Source organism: Capricornis sumatraensis, chromosome 21 (genome assembly GCF_032405125.1).
Source record: "Capricornis sumatraensis isolate serow.1 chromosome 21, serow.2, whole genome shotgun sequence".
Classification (NCBI taxonomy): domain Eukaryota; kingdom Metazoa; phylum Chordata; class Mammalia; order Artiodactyla; family Bovidae; genus Capricornis; species Capricornis sumatraensis.
Window position 1 is genome coordinate 22,516,468 of NC_091089.1, and position 25,875 is coordinate 22,542,342.

A 25,875-nucleotide genomic window follows, 5' to 3' on the forward strand; every position below is an offset into this window, starting at 1 on the left:
AGGAGGTAAGGCTGCTGAAAGGGTCATGAGGGAAGCCTCTGGGGAGATGGGGATGGTCTGTATATTGATAGGAGTGTGGGGCACATCGGGGTTTGTATATGTCGAAGCATATTAAATTAGGACTTCTCTGGAGATTCAGTGGTTAAAGACTCCACACTTTCACTGCAGGGGGCACAGGTTCGACCCCTAGTCAGGGAAGTTCCACATGCTGCATGGTGAAGTAAAAAAAAAAATTTTTTTTTTAATTATTACACTTAAGATATGTATACATTTCCCTGTGGGTAAAATTTATCTTAAAAAAAAAAATCTAAGAAGAATGCTGTGTTCCAGAAAGAACCAGGAAGGGTCAGCTGCCTAAAAGGATGCCTGTCTCGAGGGAACATACCCCCCTTCCCTCATCGTCAAGTGCTCTGAGGCAGCTGCAGGCAAGGGGAGCGCCATCTGATAAAGGCGTGTGTGTTGAAGTGTTAGAGGCTGACTCCAGGGGATGAGGGACTTTGCGTTCTAGAAGAGAGTCCTGAAGACAGCAATGCTTACCCCAATGAGATAAACCTAATGGTGGGATCCAAGACCTCTTGGCCAGCAGTGGGTGGGGGTTCCCAGTGCCCTCAGCCACATGTTACGCCTTGCAGACCATCTGCCCTGTGAATATGATGGGCAAAAAGGAGAGAGAGGAATTTATAAGCATCTCTCTCCTTCCTGCTGACTTTCCACTGGCCTCCGGCCCCCTGGCTGTCAGCCTTTGATTTCCCCTGCTCCCTTCTTATCTTCCCCTTGCTGTCGATATTGCCTTAATTGATTTCTGGTCCAGGTCAGAGCTCTTGTGTCTGGTTTCTGTCTGGTGTGTTTCTCCCCGCCATTCACACAAGGTCTGTGGGAAGAGCCTGGAGGGGAGATTGTGCTCTTGATTTAGCCCTTGGTTGGGGCGGATGGGGGAGGGTCCCATACATCGCTGGCTTACAGATCCCGGAGCCTCCACCCTGCCCAGTCTGAAAGGAGAAAAGAAAATGATGCTGCACCTTGAGTGGAACCTGAGCCAGGGGCTGTCCCCTGGGTGGGTCACTGGTGTGGACTGGAGCAGTCAAGGAGGGCTTTCAGGGAGGGGTGTTACACAGGCTTTCAAGATGAGGAGTGCAGAGATCAGTGGGGGGAGGGAAATAGCATGAAACTAGGGCGCCCAGCGGTCCCAGTGCACCAGAACAGGTCCAGAGTTGTTGATTCTCTTGTACTAATTGTGAATAGTATCCCCTTTCAACCTAACAAGAGTCCCAGTTTGAGCAATAAATTATAGAGTCACTCAATATGTTAAAAACCAACAAACAAAACAGATAATTGAATGGCAAAACCCAGAGGCAAGTTTGCCAAGTGGCTGGAAGGAAGGGTCTTGTAGGAGGTAAAGAGTGAGCAGGGAGGAACAGAGACAGGGGCTGGGGGTGTTCCTGGTGCCCTGAGTGCCCTGAGGCTTCAGAGCGCCTCACAGGGCCCCTCCCCAAGTCAGTGGGTCCCAGCAGTCCCACACGCCTCTTTCCAAGAGAAGACAGAGACCCAGAGAAGTGACTGCACCGGACTCAGGCCACACAGCTCCAGCTCGTTGGCGATGGATGAGGGTGGAACTCAAGACTCCTCTCCCACACCCCAGCACCCCATCCTTTCCACCTGGGGACAGAATGAGAGCTGGGTGTCCCCCTACTGCCACTGGGGCTGGAAGACTCCCCAGGCCCTACCTCGGTGTGGGTACGGATCCTAAAGTCCTACTTCTTCCTAACTGTGCAGCTGTGGGTGAGCCTCTTAATCTCTTTACGTGCCTTTGTCTCCTCATCTGCAGAGCAACCACCACCATAGTAATGTCATTTCTGATGACTGGCATGTTGCAGGAACTCCAAAAATAGGCGACGTCCTTTCCCTAAACCTCCAAGAGAGCGTCCTTTCCCTCTGGACTTTCTGGGCCCTCTCTGAATTCAGTGTTCCCTGACCCATGCCAATATGTTTAGCTTCATCACAGCCCTCCATGGGGCCCTGCCTGAATGCATGTTAAGTTGCTCAGCTATGTCCAACTCTTTGCAACCCCATGGACTGTGTAGCCCGCCAGGCTCCGCTGTCCATGGGATTCTCCAGACAGGAATATTGGAGTGGGTTGCCATGCACTCCTCCAGGGGAATCTTCCTGACCCAGGAATGGAACCTGTGTCTCTTGCAGCTCCTGCACTGCAGGCAGATTCTTTACCACTGAGCCACCATGGAAGCCTCCGTGGGGCCACTGTCACTGAATTCATGGAGTGCGCCTCATTTACCCCCAAAGTAGTCCTTTTAGCTTGTGATTCACTCACTTTGTCCCACACTGGATTGCACTTCCTTCTTGAAAAGTTTTAAGTCTGGGCTTCTTAGGTACCAGTGACCACTGGGCAATGTCCTTGAGGAAACAGGAGGTGGAAAGCTGGGTCAGTGAGTCCTTCTCAAGCAGTGCCTCTGGGACAGACATAGGAATGGGCCGAGCCATCATCCAGAGGAGACACTTGTAAAGAAGGGGGGCACAGCGTGAAGAAATGCCTCCCGCTGCCATCAAACTGGAAATGGAGCCCCAGAGATGGAAAGAGGACTGGCATTCGCCCATATACCCACATGGCACAGGAAGATGGGCACCGACAGGGCTACAGTGGTGCCTCTGGCAGCGGGGGTTAGGGGATGTGGGCCGTGGCCCTCCTGCCTGAGACGCACCTATTATATCTGCTTGGAAATCAAACTGTAAACTGATGTCTAAGAGCAAACAAGAGTTTAGCTTCTGCATCTCTCCTATCTTCTCCAGCAAAGAGCTTGGCCTTCAGGATGAGAAATGTAGATAAACACTGTAAAAAGAGAATTAACACCCACACAAGGCAAGGCCAGCAAACCTAGCCCCGTAAATTAGACTGAATCTCAGGTCGGAGCCAACTGTAAGCTGCGGCCCTGGGAAGACAGATGAAACAGGCAGACAGGCTCTTGGAACAGCCAGGGGTCGTCTCTGAGGCATCATAGAGCTTGGAAATGAACAAGGCTCAAGTTTTCAAAGGGTGAAGAGGCTGGATCCCAGAAATTGGCAGCTTATCAATCTTGAAGAGAACCTTTGGCAACATTCTAGAATGAATTTGTCAAACTAGGGGAAAGTGATGGTGAGTTAGGAACCCAGAATGAGCTGGGTTGAGGGGTGGGCACCTGTCTTAAGTGAGTGCTGCTGGGCCTAACCTAGCATCGTGTCACCCAGTGGGGCATTATAGAGCCTGAAAATGAACAAGGTTCAAGTTTTCAAAAGGTGAAGAGTCTGGATTCCAAAAATCAGCAGCTCATCAGTCTTAAAGACAACCTTTGGTGAGGTTGCCTAGGGTGACTCAGAGCTGGGTGGATGGAGAGGAAGGTCCCTGGAGATTTTGATGGCCTTCATCTTTGTGTCCTTTTGTTGAACATTTTAATCTAAGACCTGGTTGGGAGGGGAAGTCATAGAAGCTGAATTTTAAGTGAACTCATGACCCACAGCTGGTCTGGAAGATGAGATGCTAAACTGTACATTCACAACCCAAAGACGCCTCCCCAGCCAAGGTCTCTTTCCAGATACAGTGTTCCGTGCGCCGCTGTGTCTTCCCCGGCCTCTGCCATCATATTGATGATAGTACCGGGGTTCCGACAGCTTCCTTCCTGAATCTCCAGAACCTACACCGTAGACGGTGTGTATTTGTCGGTTCTTTGTCAGCTGGTTGGTTGATTCGTTTCTCTGATCCCTCCCTCCCTGACCCCTACATACTTTGCATGGTAATGAGACAAGAATCCACTGGGTCCTCTGAGAATCTGATGGAAGCTATGAACCCTCTCTCCAGCAGAAATACTCATAGATATGAAATGGTGCTGACCACTTCAGGGGGTCCACAGACCCCCTTTAGCTTGCCAGAAAACCCCCTAGGAAACCATGAATTTTCAATAGCCAGCCCCTGCTTCATCTGGCAGGTTCAGCCCCTCAGCCTGACTCAGTCTATCCCCTCCTTCCCCAGGAAGGAGGGGCAATGAGTGCAAAAGGCCCTGGTGCCTGTTGCGGGTTAAATAGTGTCCCTCCAAAGTTCATGTCAACCAGGAACCTCAAATGTGACTTTATTTGAAAACAGTATAATCAATATAATCAAGGGCAGATGAGGTCATGTTGGATTAGGCTGGACCCTAGATCAACTTTGCTGACAAAGGTCAATCTAGTCAAAGCTATGGCTTTGCCAGTGGTCATGTTGGACTAGATGGACCTTTGACAGCAAAGTTGATCTAGGGTCCTTCCTAATCCAACATGATTGGACCATAAGGAAGGCTGAGTGCCAAAAAATTGATGCTTGTGAATTGTGGTGATGGAAAAGACTCTTGAGAGGCCCTTGGACAGCAAGGAGATCAAACTAGTCAATCCTAAAGGAAATCAACCCTGAATATTCACTGTAAAGACTGACTGAAGCTGAAGCTCCAATACTTTGGCCACCTGATGCAAAGAGCTGACTCATTGGAAGAGACCCAGATGCTGGGAAAGACTGAAGGCAGAAGGAGAAGGGGGTGACAGAGGATGCAATGGTTGGAAGGCATCACCGACTCAATGGACATGAGTCTGAGCAAACGCTGGGAGACGGTGAAAGTCCAGGAGGCCTTGGAGTCACAAAGAGCTGGACACGGCTGAGTGATTGAACAACAGCAGCCTGGAGCCAGTAGGACTGGTGTCCCTGGAGGAAGGAGGAAATTCAAGCACAGAGACATGGGACACAGAGCGAGAGCATCACGTGTGAAGGAGGCAGAGCCTGGTGTGACAGTCCTGCCGGCTCAGGAAAGCCAATGGTTGCTGCTGATACACACCAGAAGCTGGGGAGAGGCCAGGAAGCATGCCTACAGCCTGTAGAGGAGTCACAGCCCTGCCGATGCCTAGCCCCCAGAACCGTGAGAGAGTAGGCTTCTGGTTGCTTTAGGATGCCCAGCTTGTGTGCTCTGCCGTGGCCGCCCTAGGAAACTAACAGAGTGCCTGAGATAGCTGGGACTTCCCTCCCTACGACATCATGGGTTTCTGTGGGTCCAGACTGTCCATCCAAACCACTGCCACTAGGCAGGCCCCAGGTTTGCCCAAGAGAGGTTTACAGACCACTTGAAGAGAAGTTAGCAATCCGAGCACATCCATCTTAATAAGTTTTATTATAGCCTGCCGGTTTAGACTAATGACTAATTTATTGTATAAAATACCAGCAGTATACTTTTTAAATTTTGTTAATTAATTATCTCAAACAAAGGTGAAATTTATAAAAGTGTTCAGAATCGGTGCACATTAGAAACTCGCCTTGCAGCAGGAGATGAAATTATTACTAATATGGGATCAAATTATTACTGTATTGACTTAGTTACTTTATGACTTTGTAATGGATTTCTTCATTATTTTCTCAGGATTGTGGCATTCATGATTGCATTAAAGTCTGTTAATCTATGCAAATATCATTAGGCACCGCTAATAACCAGGCAACTTTCCTCCATTTCAAGGGCTGTACTAAGTACTTGGCCTTCGTGGGTCACTTCTGGGCGGCAGGGAGCAGGCACCTCTCTGGGAAACCCTTTCCAAGCACAGCCCCACCCAACACAGAACCGATGGGCACTTCCAAAGGGTGGTTTGAGGATCTTAAGAAGGCCACCTTGTCCTAAACCATCACACATCTTCCCCTGCTGTCAGAGGTCCTGACTTGTCACTGTAGACCTCCATTCCTTTGGTTAAGGCTTTGGAGGGTCTTGACAAAATGCTTCTATCCTAGAAAGAAAGCCTCTTCCTCTCAGGGTCCACCATTAGCGCTCTAGAAGCTGCTGGTTCAAGGGGAGCACAGGGCCTTGCCGTGCTGGGACAAGAGACTGGGGACAGCTTTTTACAAAGGTTAGAAAGAGGGCTCGGTGCTCCCCAAGTTGAGCTGACTGAAAAGGACGCTCTCAGGAACACCTTCGGACCCTGGAGACCTGGAAGGGATGTGCCAAGTGTGGTGGGGTAGGCGTGGGAGGGGGCAGAGGAGCACAGGAAACTACCCTCTGAGCAGCTTGATATTCCAAGGGATTCTTCTTCTTATTATTATTATTGGAGTATAGTTGCTTTACAATGTCGTGTTAGTTTCTGCTGTACAGCAAAGTGAGTCAGTTATACACAAATCCACTCCTTTTAAGGTTCTTTTCCCATAAGCCTTTACAGAGTATTGAGTAGGGTTCCCCATGCTGGCCAGCAGGTTCTTACTGGTTGTCTGTGTTATGTAGTAGTGTGTGCGTGTCAGTCCTAGTCTCCCAGTTAATTGCTCCCACTCCTCCTTCCCATTCACCCCTGTAAACATAAGTTTGTTTTCTACGTCTGTCACTCTATTCGTGTCTTTGTAAATAAGTTTATTTGTATCCTTCTTTTAGATCAGGAGGAGTCTAAATCCCCAATGACCACTGTCAGCGCACCACTGCAGGCCCAGTTACCCCATAGCCCAGGAGAGGCGAGGAGACCAGGCTGAGCCCCGCCCCAGTCAGAGCTGATCCCAGACGTGCATGTGTACGTGCGAAGTGGCTTCAGTTGTGCCCAACTGTTTGTGGCCCCATGGACCGTAGCCCGCCAGGCTCCTCTGTCTGTGGGATTCTCTAGGCAAGGATAGTGGAGGGGGTTGCCATGTCCTCCTCCAGGGGATCTTCCCAACCCAGGGATCAAACCCGTGTCTCTTAGTCTCCTGCATTGGCAGGTGTGTTCTTTACCACTAGCGCCAGCTAGGAATTTCCAAATTCCCAGCCGGTAGGAACAAAATCCAGGCCTCCAGCCACTAAAACCAACGTGGGTTCTCATTTTATCTTCGCTGAAAGTAGCCCCTGGTCATGCTGGGTGTGGAAGGGAAAGAGACGTGTCTGTGTGCGCTCAGACTACGCCTCCTCATGAATACGTGGGTCACTGTCATTCATTCCGACAACATTTATCAAGTGAGCGTGTGCGGCTGGGGCACTAAGCTAGGAACTCCCTGCAGCGAGAAGACAGCAAGCTCCCTCCTGGCGTCGACAGAGTTAAACTCCATCCACTCCCAGTTTTTAACTGGAAGCTGCTGTGGGTCTCCACCATTCTGGCTCTTCTGGACGCATCAAAGGATGAGCTTGAGTTTTCCTAACTGCAGGTGCAGCGTGCTCCCCGCATCCAGCATGCTCCCTGCATCCACCGTGCTCCCCCTTCCTGGGCCGACAGCACTGCTTTTGTGAATGAGCGCCACAGGGGTGGGATTCGGCTCCTTGAGCTCCTGCTGCCCTCCCTGGATCAGCATGCCCAGACTTTTCAAGGTTAAGAGCCATTTTTAACATCAAAAATTCATCAGCACCCCTCCTTGACAGATGTTTTACTTTGGGTATCCATTGTTTGAGAGAATGCAAAATGGCAATAAGCTACCTTGAAGCCGGCAGTGCTTTTAAATGAATTGCTACTTCTTAAATCACAACAGCATCTACACGCATTTGAAAAATAGTCACAGCTACCCAGAGCTGAAGTATTTTTGATGCAGTCAACAGACAAAGCTTGAGGTGCCTGGGACCCCAAGGTCAGCGGGCAGCACTGCCCTACACCATCTGGCTGCTGGGAGCTGGGAGGAGAGAAAGGGGGCAGGGACATGGGGCTGGTGCAGACCCCTCCCTGTGACCACTGAGGCCGCACCTAGGCTGAGAGTCCTTGTCTTTCCCTGCTTCTCCTCCTTCTCTTCAGCCTTTCCAGCCTCCTCTTTCTCACCTCAAGCCCAGGGTTGGCGGTGAGGGGCCCCTTTCTTGGGCTGCGGCAGAACACACACCTGTCCCCAAGGCACATCCTGCCACATCACCTGCCCCTCTCCTCCCAACCTGCCCACCCTTGGAGGCCTCCCCAGCTCAGCACCAGCATCACCCTTCTCGCAGCCACCAGCCACCCCTCCCCTGACCCCTCTGGCCCTTCCCCAGCCCTGTGCCTCCATGCCTCTCCTTTTCCACTCTCAGGCCTAAATGCTTATTGGGCCCCTTTGATCATAGGGGACAGTTTCTAGTAAAAACAGTCCTGTTGAGGTGACATAAGCAACTACATTTCAGAGACCTCCCCGAAGAAGGCAATGCTGAGTCCACCAGCCACAAACCCAAAGGACAGAGTTCCAGCCCTAGGGCAGGAGGGAGGGAGTCATATTCCATCCTGCGCCCCAGAGCTGGCAGAGGCACGTGGCTCTGGTCCCACGTCTATCACATACTGCTCCAGGGAGCTGAAGCCTGTTCCTCAGCCTCTCTGAGCCTCAGTGGACTGACCTGTCAAATGGGGCTAGGAGCATGTTTTGACACAGCACAGCAGTGAGAAGTGGGCAGAATGCCAGAAGTGCCCAGCCTGCGCCAGCCCTTGCAGAAGAGTCTGGCTGTGGCCGAATGAGGAGGACTGGGAGCTGTCTAGGGGGCTGCTCCAGCCAGCAAGCCAGGGTCTTCGCCCTCCTCCGCTTCTGGACAGGCCTGAATGAGCCCACAGTGCTGGTACTTCCAGCCACAGCCCCTCCCAGACCTGTCAGTGGGAGGTTTGTGGCTGGCTTTTCAAAGCACAGTTCTGCAGCACACAGGCCTTGGAGTTGAATCAAACTCTTTGCATCCTCTCCTCTGTGCTCCCGTCCTGGGTTTCCTCCCTTTTCCTCACCCGCCCACCCAACATTTCCCGGAGAACAGAGGAGGGCAGCCTGTTCTCATTGCCCGTGGCCTCAGTGGTCATGATGACCCACCTCGGCAAAGTCTTCATGCTCTGCGGTGCAGCTCCCCCTCTGTCAGCCCCCGGCCTGCCCTGCCTACCGCCCGTAGGCCAGTCCAGCCCCGATTTGGAAACTCTCTTGCCCAAGGGTCAGATCGACTCCTTATGTCTCCCAGCATGGTACCTTGCACATGGTTTGTTGACTGACGGCATGACTGACGAGAGGATAATAGAAGGGGTCCAGGGTTGTCACCCACCTGGCTTTCTGCAAACTGAAACTCACGTTCCCCAAGTCCTACCAAGCTCAGAGGGCCCCTCTGAGTGACAAGAGCAGGGTCCTCTGAAGTTAGCAGTGCCAGCCACACACCACTGGTTAATATGTTGCCACCCTTTAAAATAATTTGTTCTCTCGAGGAAACTGACACTCCCCTCCCAATCTCATTACTCATTAGAAATAATGACATCTTGCAAATCAGGCAGCTCTTCCCAGTTCCCAGAGCCATGTTCCGTCCTGAGCCCAGAAGAGCCTTGCAACTCCCGGGGCACCAGGGGTGCCTTCCGCATGGCAGATGAAAGCTTGGGAGCCAGACGACCTGAGTTCAAATCCAAGCCCTGCAGTTAATGGCTCTGGGACCTCCAGAAAGTTGCCAAACCTCTCTGTGCTTCAGTTTCCTCATCTGAAAAATGGGGGTGACTGTGGTACCCACCCCATAAAATTAAAGTGCCGGGAGCAGTGCTTGGCTTGCAGTGACTGCTTCGCATGAGTCAGCCCTCATTGTCCTCTCTGAGGGCATGAGTCCTGACGGAGGGAGTGAATGGATGAATCTGCGAGTGCCATATGGGCTGACACCTGCCATCTGACTGCAGGGGCCAACTCAGCCTGCCCCACTCCAAAAACCAACCTGCTCTGAGGGCGTGGCCTTGGCCTTCGAGGAGCATGCATCCGGGGGAAACAGACAGGGAGGGAGATCCTGCTGAGGTCACTCGGGGGCTCAGGAGGCAAAGCATCAAAGCTTCAGGTATCCCCAGGAAACCAGCCCCACCGTAACCTACGCTAACATCAAACCCATCAGACAAGCAGAGGTTCAGAGAAGTTGGTTTAAGACAGGTCTTGAGCAGAACAGGGTTCCTTGCTCCTCTGAGAGTTCATACCCCAACAGGTGTGAATGACCATGAGTAGTTTTCTCACCTTTTACATTTCAACCCCATTATCTGAAGTCCTCAGAAACATCTCAGCCATCCATCCATCCATATTTACCTATCACTATTTATGTACCATCGATCATAAATCTATCTGCTTTCTGCAATCATTTTTCTCTCTGTGTATCTATCTATCATCCAACATTTAATCTGGGTATCTAGCATCTATTAATCATGTCTGCCATCCATCCATCTTTGTCTATCTGCAGTCCATTATCAGCCATGAGTTAATACAGTGAGTAGTCCTGTACTTAAGCCTGGACCATCCTGTTCCAAGGGGAAGGGGGTGGGAACAGTGTTGATTCCAGGAGGGCTCGGTGGTGAGAACAAAGATGGATAGGAAAGAAACTGCAGGGTTGATGAAAGAGGTGCCTGGGACATTCCTCTCACAGCTGGGCTGGCCTGATGGATGGAGGGGAGAGGGGCACAAGAGAGGAGAGGAGGAGGGAGGGGAGCCTCCTAAACCTGCTAATCCCTCCTCATCCTACCTTCCTGTGCGTGCGTGTTAAGTCACTTGAGTCACGTCTGACTCTTTGCAACCCTGTGGACTGTAGCCCGCTAGGCTCCTCTGTCCATGGGATTCTCCAGGCAAGAATGCTGGAGTGGGTCACCATGCTTTCCTCCCAGCCCAGGGGATCTTCCCAACCCAGGGATCAAACCCACATCTCTTACGTCTCCTGCATTGGCAGGCGGGTTCTTTACCACCAGTGCCACCTGGGAACCTTCCCAGATTAGAACAGTGTCTTTTCAGGATAATCTCATGAGGTTCAGGTGTCAGGGCAGAGAAGGTGGGTGCTACCCTCCCCCAGCACCAGCACACACAGAACCCTTTATTCTGAAGTGCCGAGCTCCTGCAGGCAGGCTGAGAGCAGAGATGGGGTGCCAGAGGAGAGATGACCAGGGGCAGTCTGGAGAAGACCCATCCCAGCCCTTCCCAACCCTGAGGTTTGTGCTGGTATCACTTGAATAGCTTTTGAAAAACACTGAAACAAAAATACAGATGTCTGGACCAATCTCTGTCTCAGGGGCTGGCTGGGCACATCTGTGTTTTGAAACCCCCCAGGTAAATTTTATAGCAGCCAGAGCTGAGAACCAGCATCTTGCAAGATCCAAGACTCCTGCCGTTACCCTTGGAAGGCTGTGCTTTAAGCAGTTCTTCAGGGGCAGGACTTGGGCTCTGTCTGGGCAGGGTCTCCAAGGAGCAAAAGAGGGAATTTTCTTCCAGGCTGCCTTCCGAGCCTGACATGGAGGGTCAGAGGGTGGGGTCTTCTGCCAGGGTATTCAAGCAGCATCATCCCCACCCAGAGTCACTACATTTCACAGTGCCCAGGAGTGGGGGCTGGGTTTGGGGGCTGCGGCCTCTGGGTTCAGGTGTGACCCTGCTGTATTAGACTAGTGAGGTTGACCCTGAGCTGAGTGCACCTCCCTGGGAGGACAGGTAGCTCTTCCCATGTCCCAAGAGAAGTTAAGCGCCACCCTCAGTGTTAGAAGTGCCATGAGTCAGAGAAGCGGGAGGTTTGCTGGGCAGTGCACACTGCATTCTGTCCCTAGCAGCAGCAGGGTGTAGGGGATGAGCGTGGACCCATGAGCTCCACTCTTTCCGTGAGGCTGTGGGAAGATCTGTGGGCAATGTGAGGGGCAGCCTGCAGCCAGGCTCAGAGGCTGTGGCCTGCTTGTCCGCAGGCAGTGGACCACTGCGCAGTCCTCCCACTCAGCAGACAGGCGCCCCCTCCACAGTTAACAGAGTGAGCTCTCCAAGTGCGAGCGTTACTTCTTCCCCACCATCTGCAGCTGCGTCTGATGCTCTGCCCCTCAACAAGATGTTCCTTGGTCTCTCCTCCTCTTGTCCCCACTCCCCTGTGGACCACCCGGCCCCTGCCCACCCCCTGCAGAAACCTCCCCCCTTTGCTGGAATAAAGCCTGGCTTTGTCTGTCTCCTTGAGAGCTGAGGACAAACTGGCCATAATTTATGCTCCCTCATGATATAAAGGAAAAAAGGCGCCATTATGCTATAAATTATCCTGTGATGGGTGAAATGCTGGAGAGCGTGCCAGACGCCAGCGGAAACCCCACCAGACAACAGGGTTCGGCTGCAGAAGTCCCCGCAGAATGCGGGGCCGTCTGTCGTGCGCCGCGCCTGGGGAGGATAAGGTAGCAGATCAAATGTATAATCAGCTACCTGGAGAGCTGGCTACGCTGCCGCCCCTGTGAAAGGTGACTTCTACTCAGCACCACCCCGGGCCCCAGGCTCCTGCTGGAAGGACCTGGCGCAGACTCACAGATCCGGGTGTCAAGGGCGGAGGCCCAGAGAAGGAGGCAGCGAGGGATGTGGGTATGGCCTCCAGACCTTCCACCCATCCCCTCGCAGAGGGCAAAAGAAGAGGGTGCAGGGGCCATTTGTGCCCCCTAGGATGGAGAAGGCAATGGCAACCCACTCCAGTACTCTTGCCTGGAAAATCCCATGGACAGAGGAGCCTGGTAGGTTGCAGTCCATGGGGTCGCTAGAGTCGGACACGACTGAACGACTTCACTTTCACTTTTCACTTTCATGCATTGGAGAAGGAAATGGCAACCCACTCCAGTGTTCTTGCCTGGAGAATCCCAGGGACGGGGGAGCCTGGTGGGCTGCCGTCTATGGGGTTGTACAGACTCGGACACGACTGAAGCGACTTAGCAGCAGCAGGATGGTGACAGCCCCCACATTCCACAGTTCTGCCTCCTCAGATATACTGCAAACCCCCAAGGGCACAGAGCCACCCCTTTGTCCTGGGCAGGCACCAGGGCCTGGAGGGGCGTGGACTGCAGGCCGAGGGGATCTTTTCAGCAGGTCTGATTCTCTATGTGATGAGGGAAGAGGACCTTGTGGCCTAGATCCCGGGCAGAGGAAGGCCCGAGGACTCATCAGGACAGAGCTGACTTCTTTTGTCATCCGGGAGACTTCCAGAGGGCCTTATTCTAGGCGGAGGGGTGAGGGGAGCTGGGGAGGGGCTGTGAGTCACGTCTAAGGGTCTCTGGGCAGTTAGGACTCACCAGAACCTGCTCCATCTGAGCTAAGCATCGGCCTCTGAGGGCCCCACCCCACCCCACTTCCATGCTCCGATCAGAAGCCCTTATCCACGTAGAGCAATGGGATTATTAGGCCTTTGCCCATTATCTGGGCAGACCCGGAGGTGTGGAGAGTAAAGAGAGACAGAGACCTCCAGGTAGCACTTCCTGGTCTTCTACCAAGAAGGAGGGTGATCTGAGAGCGTGGCTCTGTTCAGACCATCTGAGTCCTGGCTTCCCCCAGTGACGATCTGTGTGTTCTTGGGAAAGATATTTAACTTTCCTGAGCCTCAGTTTCTTCATCTACACAGTGGAAATAATAAAATATTCATTATACCTGCAAAGGGCTTATTTCCGTGCTGGAGGTACAGTCAACGGGCTTCCCAGGGGGCGCTAGTGGTAAAGAACCTGCCTAACGCAGGAGACCTAAGAGATGTGGGTTTGATCCCTGGGCCGGGAAGAGCCCCTGGAGAAGGAATGGCTACCCAGTCCAGTATTCGTGCCTGGATAACCCCCATGGATAGAGGGGCCTGGCGGGCTACAGTCCTTGTGGTCGCAGAGTTGGACACAACTGAAGTAACTGAGCACACACACACAGTAAATGCTTGATAAACGAGAACCTTTCTGTGAGTACTGTGGCTCGTATAACCACCTCCTGGACTGAGTGAGGCAGAGCTGTGGCCTCCCTCGGACAGGGGCACCGAGGAGCCCTGAGAGGGAGCGGTGTTGTCGGGGGGCAGCAGAGGCTCTGGTAGAGGGATTTGGGGCCACTGGCTCTTGTCATGAAGACACTGGGGTAACCATCGAGGTGGGTGGCCCTCAGTGTCCAGCAGGACCACAGAAGAACCCCTGGTGCTACGACTTAGGAGCTAGGCTGAGCCAAGGGAGGACGTGGCGGGCAGTGAGGGAGGACGCGGATGAGGAGGAGCCTGTGTGCAGAGTCTAGGCGTCCTGCGGTCAGCGGTCAGGGTCCAGGCTGGGGTCTCGGGGGAAGTGTTGAGAATGCGGTGGGCGGGGAAGAGGAAGGAGGGAGGGTGTGTGTGTGTCGCCCCGGCTCTTCAGCCTGTGCCTGTCACACTCCTTACCTCTGCACATGCCTTTTCCATGCTGCAAGCCCTGTGTGTGAATCCTCCAGTGCCTGGCTCAAGCCTTGTAAACCCCTTCCCACTGCCATGCCCACAGAGCTCCTCACGACAGGCTCGATGCCCGCACCATGGCCGCTGCCCACTCATCCCCGCTTTCGGAGGATTCCTGGAGTTCAGTGTCCTGCAGATGCCGAGCACACGATCTTGGGGACAAGAGGAGGAGAAGCAGTGTCAATATCCTGGGGCAGGGCATGCAAGGAGCATCCCTGAGACTTCACGAGACCTGTGTGTGTCTGAGCAGAGGGATGGAGGGATTGGGGAAGTCGGAGTGCGGGGTGCCCCTGCGACCCCTCACAAGCCTTGTTCTCGGTGAGACGGGAGCCCCTGCAGGCTTTGAGCAGGAGACAGACAGGACCTGCCCTGGATTGTAACTGACTCCCGTGGGGCTGTGCAGAGAGCAGCTGACAGGGGCTGGGTGCATGTCAGGAGACAGTGAGGAAGGGACTCCCGTGGCCCCGGCGCCATCCCGAAGCATTTGGAAGGCAGACTCCGCTGAAGGAATGCGAGTGGGGGAGACTGGCTGAGTTCTTCCTCCTCCCGCCCCGACATCAGAGGTATGTGTCTGCAGGGAGCTTGGCAGATCAAGGCCCCACGCCGCCTCCCCTGGGGTCTGGAGCAGCTGAGGGTCCTCATTTGCATCCCCGTGGAGAGGGAGCCCCGTCTCGCCCCATCCCTGGCAGCCTTTGATCTGGTTTGATGTCTCCTTCAGCCTTCTTCCCAGGCAGGAACACTTTTATCCTCCGCTGCTGCGCCGGGCTCTGGCTCCGACACTGTGTGTTGTGGGAATGAAGGAGGGCTTGCTTCACGTGCGGAGCTCGCTGAGGCCTGGCCTGTGAGCTGGTGAAGGGACTGGCTCTTGGGGGGCAGGTGATCCGATCGCAAGGCTGCAGAGAGACCCAAATCCAGGCCCTTAACCCCCGTATGGACAGCGATGCTGCAAACTCCCGGTCCCCCACAGGAAAGCAGGCAGCCACGGGCCCCCCACGCAGGAGACGAAGGGTGTGCAGACCCCAGCCCTGCCTGCTGCTCCCCTCTTTGAAAGGCAGGTGTGAGGCTGCATGCTGCCCACCTCAGGGCTGGCCAGAAGGGGCCAGGGGAGGCTTCCAGACTTAGGGTGGGATCAGCAGCTTTGAAAATGACACAGATTTCAATTCAGATGTCTGGTTTGATGCTTCTTTCTCCCTTAGGAGCCAGGGTGCTCGATGGGTCAGGGCAGTGGAAAGGGCCCAGAGCAGGGCTGGATGTAACTTCAAGGAAATGACTCTTGTTGTGAATGAGTCTAGGCTGGGGCCTGGAGGATGCTGGGGAGCATCTCAGAGATTCCCCCAAAACACTGCTGTTTAGTGGGGGGGGATACCCGGCTTCTCAGGCTGGCCCTCAGGCAGGTGTCTGATCAGTGTCCCTGGGGTCTCCACGCCCCAGGGGTGGGGTGGGCCTCTCCAGCCCACCAGAAGCCACCCCTGTGGGTGAGCAGCCGCCTGGCTGAAACCAGCATAGAACTGCGCCTATTCTACTTGTGCCGGGCCTGGGCTAAAAATCTCAGGTGCCTCAACTCATCTCATCCCAACAGCCCTACGAGGCGGGTGCGATTACTCTCCCCTTTTACAGATGAGGGAATGGAGGCCCAGGGAGGGTGCAGGACTTGCGTAAGGGGGCCCAGTCAACCAGGATCTGACAAACAGCTTCAGTTACTCCCTGGAAGATGCCCCACCCCGCTGCTTCCTTCCCCTCACCTTCCTTCCCCCATTCCCCCGCCCTCCCCCTCCCCACCAGTCCCCACCCTTCCCCCGCCCCATCAAGTCTATGTGCTTTCTAATCAAGTCCTCCCTGATTCACGGGTGAATTCAGGGAGAAGGAAGCTGTCTTTCCCCCTGTGGGACCTCAGGCACAAGATCACTCCCTAGGGACAGCAGATGGTCCTGGGATCCAAGAGGCGCTCCAGGAAGTCCCCTGGTCCCACAGTGAACAGCCGCAGGAATGCCAAGGGCCCCACATGGCCTCTGCCAGCAGCCAAGGGGCAGGTGCATGGGCACCTGGGGCTCTGAGCTCTGGGCTCTGGCCCAGTCCTGCCCACCCCCAGGGCCAAAGGCGCAAGAGCGGAGAGAGGCCTCTGGCTCAGTCACTGTGAATATCTGGACGCTTCTTCTCACTCCCCAGACTGCTGCCCTTGGGCCTCCTACAAGACCCACCCAGCCAGGCTCTCTTGGTCTCCTCGCAGCCCCCTGCCCACCCCACTAGCCACAGAACTCAAAACCGATTTTTCCCCACCCTGGCCCTGGGCCCCGTGGTTCTCTCCAGCTCAGGTCCCCCCACAAACCCTCCCTCGGCAGCTGCAGGGAAGAGAACAGTAAAAGTCTATTGCAGCCATAAAAGGCATTAGCCATCTGAGCACTCGTCCATGGTGCCCCGGCAGCCATCTATCCTTAAGCAGGAAATATTGTTTAATGCCGATGGTAATGAGCGAATCAAATTTTGAAAATTAAGCCGGAATTTGAGCATTAGAGCCAGGGTACTGGCATTTGGCAAGTCAAGTGTTGCGGCTGCCACCCGCCTCCGCCCTGCTCGGAGCCCTTCATCCTGCACAGCCAGCAAGATGCTTCCTTGCACGTCTGGGGCCCTGAGGCACCACCCTGAAACATGCCCCATAGGAGCCTGTCCTCATCTTGCCATCAGAGTCTTGCTTCTCGGTTTTCTGGGCTCTCCTTTTCAAATGCAAATCCTTCCAGCCAGAGCCCCATTCTGCCTGCATATTGTGAGTGAATGAGACAGGAGTCTGTCTTCCTCCTGGAGGGACTGGAGCAAGCATGTCGTTTTGTTTTTTCAGTCACTAAGTTGTGTCCAGTTTTTTGCTACTCCATGTCCTGCAGCGCTTCAGGCTTCCCTGTCCTTTACTATCTCCTGGAGTTTGCTCAAACTCATGTCCGTTTGAGTCGGTGATGCCATCCGACCATCTCAGCCTCTGTCGTTCCCGTCTCCTCCTGTCCTCAATCTTTTCAAGCATCAGGGTCTTTTCCAAGCATGAGATCCTGGCAACTAGACTCCTCTGCCTTTTCACTGGCACTTAAGTCTTCCTGGAGGTGTCCCCCAGTGCTAGCAGGCTGGGAAACCGAAACTCAGAATTAGATTGAGGTTCTGGGAAAGGAAGAAGACTCCTGAGACCAGAGGACTGGGAGACGTGTGTGTTGGGGGCAGGGTGGGTACAGGGTAGGCCAGAGGCACCTGGGAAGGCAAAGCCCAAACTTCCCCACCGCTCCCCTGGACCCTCAGACAGGAAGCAAATGAAAAGAAGGGCCCTCTCATCTTTCAGTCTCTGCTCATATTCTGTTGTGGGCCTGGCGCTCCTACTCCTGAGCCTTGGACATCATAACTCCAGGCCACCTCCTCTAGGAAGCCTTCAGGGTGTTGCCACTGCCCCTTCCCTCACTAGCCCCTACAGACCTGCCGGAAGTTGGAAGGTGAGCTTAACACAGCCACCTACGAGGCTAGAGACCAGCCTCCTGCATCCCCGGGGGTGACCACTCCCACGCTGTCTCAACAACTTCACACTCAGGGACATCTTCAGTCCATTTACACCCCGGCCCTGAGGTCTTTCCTGGCTTTACCTTCCGTGAAGGTGGCCTTTGTGGCCCAGTCCCAGCAGCACCTGCCTGAACATCTCCTCAGAGAAGCAACCACAGCTTCACACCGCAAAATGGGCTCAGGCTGAGGGTTAGCCCCACCGTCAACCAGGGGACCCTGTGTCCTTCAGGCAGGAGGGCTCTGGGAAGGGACTCTTCAGCTTGGCCCGGGAAACAGGAGTCTGTGTCGATGGTGGAGCAGGTAGGGCAGTGGCCGAGGAAATGCAGTCACCCTCTGAGACTCTCGCTAGGTTGGCATAAGGTCCAAGACACTACATTGGTGGTCACCTGACACAGTTTGGGGACCGCACCTCGGGGAAGTGGCCGGGGAGGTGGGGACAGGGGGAGAGCGGTCCATCCCAGCTGGGCAGCCACGGCCCGGGTCTGTTCCAGTCTGTCACTTCCAGTGCTCCTCCCCAGAGGGGAGCCTCTGGTCTCCCCTCCTATCCCCGCACCGTGACCTCATTTCCTCTTCCTCTTGGATAGAGAACCCCAGGTCAGGGTCATCGCCGTTCTCCTACTGCTGGTTGCTTCATTCTGCAGCACGTCCTGGGAGTCTACCATCCACGTGAGGAGGGCCTAGTTTTTCCCATTTTTGACACCAAGGTGGGTGAGGAAGTGTGCAGTCGAAGGCAGCAGGGCGTGAGGGTGAGCCAGTGGGCCTGGGGCAGAGGAGATCGACCCTCAGAATCAGAGTCTTTTCACTCCCTGGTCTGAAAGACAAGCCTTAGAATCATTCACCCAGCGCCAAAGCCAACTGGAGATATAGAGGATCCCAGAAACAAATAAACCTGTGCGTTGGGTGGGGTCAATCCAAGATCACCCAGAAGTGAGCCTATAGCCAGGTTTCTTTGGTTCTTGGCGGCCCTCCAGAAAGGGAGATTTGAACAGGCAGGAAGAGGGGGAGCCTAGCCCCTCCACCTTGAGAAAGTTCTCAAACAAGAAGGACTCAGGCTTAGGATGGAGAACCGAGAATTGGCAGTAAGGGATGACTTCAGGGAGGGAAAGAAGGAATTAGGAAAAAAAAAAAAAAAAACCTCGCAAAAGGGAAGTGGCTGGCTAGAAAGGCATGTGGGGATTTTAATGAATTTTAATGCAACCAGAAAGCTGTCATAATGAAACCGGAGGAACACATTCAGAAGTCAGGAAAGGAGATGCAGTCCCAGCATCTGAGTCTGGCTCCAGGGAGGCTGGGCCTTCTCTTCCCTCCCAGGTCCTTCCTGGGAGGCAGTGTCTGAGCTGGAGGGTCGGGCATGAGGGGAGGGCAGGTTGCCACTTCTTTGTCTTCCCAGCAATCCCATTAACTCAGAGCCTTTAAAAGGTGCTGGGAGAGGGGGAAGAGCGGGATGGCCTGGGAGCAGAGTTTCAAGGCTCCACTGAAGGCTTCAAAACTCAGTTCACTTCCTGTAAAATGTCGCTTTGCTTCTGGGAGCTAAACCTAAGTCCCTCTCCCTCCCACTTCTGCCTCTGCTGTTTCCTTCTGTCCATCTCCTCTCTCAGCTCTTTATTTCTAATTCTTTTTCCTCTGTCTCTGCCACTTCTGTCCCTCCCTTTTCTGTATGAATCCATTGCCTTCCGTCCCTCCTCAGTTTCACCCCTTCCACTCCCTCTCAGGCCCCCAGTCTCTGCTTCCCCCCGACCAGAGCTTGGAGTTGGTGAGGGCTGGAGATGGGGCAGGGGTATGCCCAGCCCTGCCAGGGCCTGAGCATCTGAGTGGAGTACCCAGACTGGAGCAGGGGCTGGGGATCCAAGCCAACAGCTTTAGGTGGAGCACCCCCACCCTGATGGTGGAGATCCAAGCCAGTGTGTGCTGACCCATCCCTGGTCGCAGGAACTGGCAATGGTACCCTGTGGGCTTGGGGGGAGCACCTCATCAGGGAGAGCTTGCCCAGTGCTGAGTGCTCCAGGCTGGGGGGTACCAGTAGAGCAGCAGTCGGCCTTCCTGAAGAGGAGGACTCTAGGGTGGCTTGTGAAGCCGGGTAGGACCTGGAGGTTTCCTCTGTTCCAGAGCCCAGTCAGCCCCCATCTCTATGTGAACTCTGCTGGCAGTGTGGGTGATGGGAGTGCTTTGGGGCAGGAGGTACCAACCACCCTGGATCCAGAAGGACATGGTCCTGGAGTGCCCTTGTGTTCTGTGGAACATGAACACATGGCTGTCTGCAGTTTTGGAGTGTGCATTTCTGCAGCCTTGGCTGTGCATGTCAGTCACTGAAGAGTCAACAAACATCAAGTGGGTGTCTGCCACCATGAGGACCACGTTCCAGCAAACTATGGCTACTTAACAATTCAGCCCCAAATGGAGTAGTGTAAAACAACCATTTACTACACTCATGGATTCTGCGGGTCAGGAAATCAGGCTGGGCACAGCTTGGAAGGCCTGTCTCTCCTCCTGGCTGTCTGGGCCTCGGCTGGAAGACTCACGGGCTGGGGCCTGGAATCATCTCAGGACTCATTCACTCCATGTCTGGTGGCTGATGCTGGCTGTCAGCTGGAGGCCTGGGATCCTTTCCGTGTGGACTCCTGGTGTGGTCCAGTTAGGGGCTTTTCCCAGCATGGTGACTGGTTTCCACAGAGCAACCATCCCTGAAAGAGAGAGCAGAGAGTGGAAGCTGATCCTTTTTATGACCCAGCCTTGCAAGGCATCTGGGGTTATTGCTTCCATTCCTTATGAGTTAGAATAGTCACAGCCCAGCCCAGATTCAAGGGGAGGAAACATAGACCCCCACCTCCCTGGGAGAAGTGAAAGTCACAGGGCAATAGGAGCTTGTGGGATTGGAAACATTTTTGTAGTAACAAGCTACTACATATCCACACAGCCTAATAAATCCCTGTCACCTTAAGCTCACATCTGAGGGTTGTCAACAAACCATTTGGTACTCAACACAATTGTGTGTGTGTGTATATGTGGGGGGGGGGGGGGGTTGTCTGCTGAGAGAGCCCAGTCTTCAGAAACTGGGTCCTCCAAAGTGCCCAGGACTGAATTTTGTAGAATGAATAGGAAGGGGCAAGAAGAGGGAGCACCAGATGGAGGTAAGAACATGTGAGGCAGAAACGAGGTTGCCCCTGGGAATGGCATGGGGCATGCATTCATTCATTCCATAGTTCAGTCCTGTGGGCCTACTAGGTACCTCTACCACCGCTCCAGCAGAGGCCTAGCCTCTTCGCTAGGGGAGCCTACTTTGAGGGATGGGGAGCTAGACCGAAAGTCACTACTCAGGCAAAGCAGTAAATAATTGTCCTTTGCATTTTGCACCAGGAGACGGGTTGAGACAGAGAATGAAGAAGCAGAAAGAGGGGTTTTGATGAGAAAGCCATATTTAAGGGGAGACCTAGCATTAAAGGATTCAGCTTTGTGATGTGGAGGATACTTCAGGCAGAGAGAACAGCGTGTACATGGGCCCTGTGGCCCACCTGCCAGCTGTGAATTAATTTTGGCATCTGGGGGTGAAAGTGGTTGAGGAAGATAAGTGTGTGTCTATGAGGAGGGAGGAAGAGGATGCAGGGCTGTCCAAAGGACCTGCGGACCACAGGTGAGCAGCCAGCCCATTGGCCCGGCCCTCAGGCCAGAAGGGGCAGAGTCGCTGCAATCCCGTCCCCCGCTCAGACGCAACCCCTCCCGCCTACCCTCCCCCTCTGGCTCTGCCCCCCGACCCCGCTTCGTCCATCCCCTCACCCGGTGTCCATCCCCTCACCCGGTGTCCATCCCCTCACCCGGTGTCCATCCCCTCACCCGGTGTTCCTCCCCACCGCCTCCCTCTCGCTGTTATCCCTCCGCTCCGGCTGTGAGCCCCCTCCTGCCCCCTACCAGCTCCTACCCTTCCCCTCCGTAACCCTTCCTCCTTCCGCGGGCCCACCCCGCGCCTCCGGGCCCTTGGCCCAGGTAAGCATCTCCTAATTTTGTTCCAGAAGATAGAAAACTCTTCGTGGGTATGCTCAACAAGCAGCAGTCTGAGGACGATGTGCGCCGCCTCTTCGAGGCCTTCGGGAACATCGAAGAGTGCACCATTCTGCGCGGACCCGACGGCAACAGCAAGGGTGCGTCGGGGCGGGGCGAGAGGGCGGATGGGGCGGAGCTAGAGATGGGTGGGGCGGCACGGCGAGAGGGGGCGGGGCGAGAGGGCGGACGGGGCGGGGCAAGAGGGTGGATAGGGCGGGGCCGCGGGTCTCCGCCCAGCCTGCCAGCAGAGTCCAGAGCCCGCTGGAGACGGCCGGGTCTGGCTAGCAGGGAAAGGCTGCTTGGAAGGTGCGAGGCTGTCAGGCCTGGGAGGAAGGAAAGGCCGTGATCTGAGTCCAGACTTGGACGGGGCCAGTTAAGGGTCCTTTGACATCCTTGGCGGGCCCAAGTCTTTCTCTGCCTCCTTGTGTAACTCTGTGTTTGTCGGTGTCTCTCAGTGTTTCTGGGTCTCACTCTGCTTTCCTCTGGGAGGCGCCCTCTCCCCTCGACCCCTCCCATGCCGCGCCTTTCAGTCCCCGCGCCTCTCTGACCTTTCTCTGGGTCCGGTTGCCTTGGCTCAGCCTCTCCCGTCCCCCCAGGGTGCGCCTTTGTGAAGTATTCCTCCCACGCTGAGGCACAAGCCGCCATCAATGCTCTGCACGGCAGCCAGACCATGCCGGTGAGTGCGGCTGACCCTGGGGAGTGCGAGATGGGGGAATGAGGGACCCAGACATCTCTGCCATCCCACACACCCTCAAGGCCCTACCTGTCCTGGCGCCCGCTGGGCCACACGGTGCCAAACGCGTGCCCGCATACCACGCTCGCAGCCTCCCCAGGAGAAGGCATTGCCAACAACCCCATTTCTCAAACAAGGACACTGAGGCCCAGAGATGCTAAGGAAGTAGCCCAAGGTCACCTAGGTACCAAAAGCCTGCGGGGAGATTAAGCTCCAGACTCCTGGGCGAGGGTTGGTGCTTGTTACCCTGTCCCCTTCCCCTCCCCCGCCCCCATAGCACCCCGTGGAGAGGATCTGGTGGGCCCAGGCCAGGGAGCCAAGGCGGATGGGGCAGGGCTGGTGGGCCTCACGCGCAGTCCCGGCTGCAGGGAGCCTCATCCAGTCTGGTGGTCAAGTTCGCCGACACCGACAAGGAACGCACAATGCGGCGAATGCAGCAGATGGCTGGCCAGATGGGCATGTTCAACCCCATGGCCATTCCCTTCGGGGCCTACGGCGCCTACGCACAGGCAGTAAGTGGGGGCCCAGCCGGGCGGGGCGGGGTCGGCAGTTCTCGGCAAGCCTAAGAAGCGCTGATTGGAACGGGGAGAGAGGTTCGAGGTCCTGCTAACTGCACCCGACCCCTGCCACCACTCAGGGGAAGAGTGTCCTTCCACTTTCTGGTTACTCCTAGCAGGGATCTTGTGAGGTGCCTCAAAGTGCCCCTCACCCACACTTCCCCTGAGGTCCTCTCAGGCCCATTCTCCCACATTGGGGCGGGCTCTGCCAGCATCACCCTTCAGCTGCCTCCTGGACTTGTGATCACAACCCCCACATGGGTAGCACTAAGGTAGGCCAGGGCTCTGGTTCTAAAACTGCAAGCTCACCTTGCTTCTTCAGCAGTGTCTGAACGGCCAGTGTCGACAACCTTCCCAGTCCCTGCTCACCTCTGGGTTTCATTTAGGATGCTCCTGTAGCCTCTACCCTGCAGACTCCAAGTTAGGACCATTCTGAACAGAAACCCTTGCCAACTTAGGTCTACAGCCGCTCATCCATATGTCTCTAGAGCCTTGGATGTCACACCTCCATGAACCGCGGGACTGGCTGGCACCCTTGGAGCCAGTCCCCTTCCCCCACCTTCTGCAACTTTGGAGTCCCAAAGACTCTACTTTTGAACACAGCTTTCTCTTGGGGGGCGGTCTCTAATAGCCACTGAGAACTAGGGCAGGTGTGGGGAAGGCTCAGGGCTCTCAGAGAGGGGAGGAGAGACATGCATCTGAGCTCCCTGGGGTTGATGGCCTGGGAGCTGGTCTCTGGGAGCAGGAGCTGAATGACCCCTTGGTGGGGAGGGCCACCCTCCTGGAAGCGCATGATATTGTTTCCACTCCCTCTGCCCCAGCTAATGCAGCAGCAAGCGGCCCTCATGGCGTCGGTCGCGCAGGGTGGCTACCTGAACCCCATGGCTGCCTTCGCTGCCGCCCAGATGCAGCAGATGGCGGCCCTCAACATGAACGGCCTGGCAGCCGCACCCATGACTCCAACCTCAGGTGAGTGGGCAGCTACCAACACGGGGCCTGGCAGGAAAGCTGCTGAACCCAGTTTGGTACCTTGCTTTGGTGAATTTCGGCTACCAACAGACCATCCTGTGTCAAGAGCACCTGGTGTCTGGGCCCAGTGCCAGCCTCCTCCTTGAGCAGTTTGTCTCAAAAATGTTCTAATCCCTGAGGACCCATGGGAAGATGGGATGTGGCCCCCCTGCTAGCCAAGATATGATTTCAGAGTGGCAACAGTTTCACTCGACTTGTTAAGCCATGTCAAGAAGCAGTTCGTGTTGATCTGTAGTATAGAGATCTGGAAAGAAATTGACATGAACACATCTCCCTTTGAGGTCTGAGGGAGAAGAACCCTGCCCATTTTGTGGCCCTGTTTGGTCCCTGGCCCAACCACACAAGGAGCCCCATTTTTCATTTTCCTTTAACCCAACCTAGATTCACTGATTTTTTCCAAGACAACTACAGAACAAGCAAGAGAGATCTGCAAGAGTTGCTAAAGGACAGAGGGGTGGAAAACAGCTCTACTTACAAAGCATGTTTTTAATTGGATCTTGGCTGTTATCCAGTTCAATGATTCTCAACCTGGGCAGTGTTGCCCCTCGCCCCCAAATATCTGGCAGTGTCCTGAGACATTGTTGGCTGTCACAACTGAAGGAGGGAAAGTGCTACTGTAATCTGATAGACAGAGACCAGGGATGCTGCTAAACATCCTGTGATGCACAGGATAGCTCCCTTCAAAGAAACGTGTGGCCATAAATGCCAATAGTTTCAAAGTTAAGCATCCCTGTCTAGCTCCAAGGGCGAGGCTCTCATTCATCAAATTTCCTTGGCTCTCTGCTTTCAGGCCATAGTAGCAGTATTCCCAACATCCAGGAGCTGTTTCTTTCCCAGCTAAAAACTATAAAAGACTGTGCCATCTCTAGCCTCAACTTGAGCACCACCCCACGGCTCTGATCCCCAACCTGGAGACACTCCTGATGACCTCAGGTCCTTAGCCATAGAGAGACCCTCCTTGCTTCCTACCTGAAGAAGAAGGCCCTTCCCAGCCTTTGGGGCCTCAGTACAATAAAGACGCTATCCACACCTTGGTTTCCACCCACCTGGTGTAGGGAGGGCAGTGTGTTGTCATCTAACCCCAACTTTACCCTCACCATAGTGAGCATCACCATTGACTTAACTGGAGGTGGCCAGGGTGTCTAATTTGTGTATGAAAAGGGCTAAATCTGGACTCTACAAAGGCCTTTCTCCCTCAATGCAAAAAAATACCACAGTTAAGACTCCCTCCACCTGAGTATCAAGACTCCCTCGTGGGAAGGCAGATCAGCCCATCAGTGATCCAGTCAAGATAGCAGAGAGCAGAGCCACAGCTTAGAATCCCCTTGGTGGCCAAACAAGGACCAGTCCACCCTGACTTAGCTGGGGTAAGCATGAACTATCGAAAAAGGCGGAAAGAAGACCAAAGTCATGAACACTTAGAGGTCTATGTGCTGCAGCCCCAAGGTCAAGCAGTCAGTGCTCAGGGAAGTCTTAGTAGGGAAAGTGGGATTTGGACTCCAGTTTGAAGTATAGATACAGTTGGGATGAGTAGAGTCGTTACACGTAGGGAGATAACCCAAGGCTTGATTCACAGATAAGACTGAGTTGGTGTGTGAGGTCCAAGTCTGTGCCCAGGCCCTTGGAGCCAGGGGATGGAGATCCATGGGTCGACCTTCATTGCCTTTGTTCTGCCTTGTCTCCCCTTCTCCCCCCTCATCACCTCTAAAACCAGGTGGCAGCACCCCTCCAGGCATCACTGCACCAGCCGTGCCTAGCATCCCATCCCCCATTGGGGTGAACGGCTTCACTGGCCTCCCCCCACAGGCCAATGGGCAACCCGCTGCAGAAGCTGTATTTGCCAATGGCATCCACCCCTACCCAGGTAAGCACATCTGGTACCCCTTCCTTCTCCATGAGGCATGCTCCTCAT

General features: G+C 54.6%; 1 protein-coding gene across 13 annotated transcripts in view; it reads left to right on the forward strand.

Moving 5' to 3' along the window:
* CELF4 (CUGBP Elav-like family member 4) overlaps positions 1–25,875 on the forward strand; it is a 313,764-nt gene that overhangs the window by 262,303 nt on the left and 25,586 nt on the right. For 5 of the 13 annotated variants that reach the window (XM_068993786.1, XM_068993788.1, XM_068993791.1 and 2 more), the window contains exons 4-8: positions 21,614–21,742; positions 22,241–22,320; positions 22,746–22,889; positions 23,756–23,903; positions 25,678–25,827. In XM_068993786.1, the coding sequence (XP_068849887.1) occupies positions 21,614–21,742; positions 22,241–22,320; positions 22,746–22,889; positions 23,756–23,903; positions 25,678–25,827 (651 nt within the window). The remainder of the gene's footprint in view (positions 1–21,613; positions 21,743–22,240; positions 22,321–22,745; positions 22,890–23,755; positions 23,904–25,677; positions 25,828–25,875) is intronic. The other 8 variants (XM_068993793.1, XM_068993795.1, XM_068993785.1 and 5 more) reach the window with 3 other exon arrangements.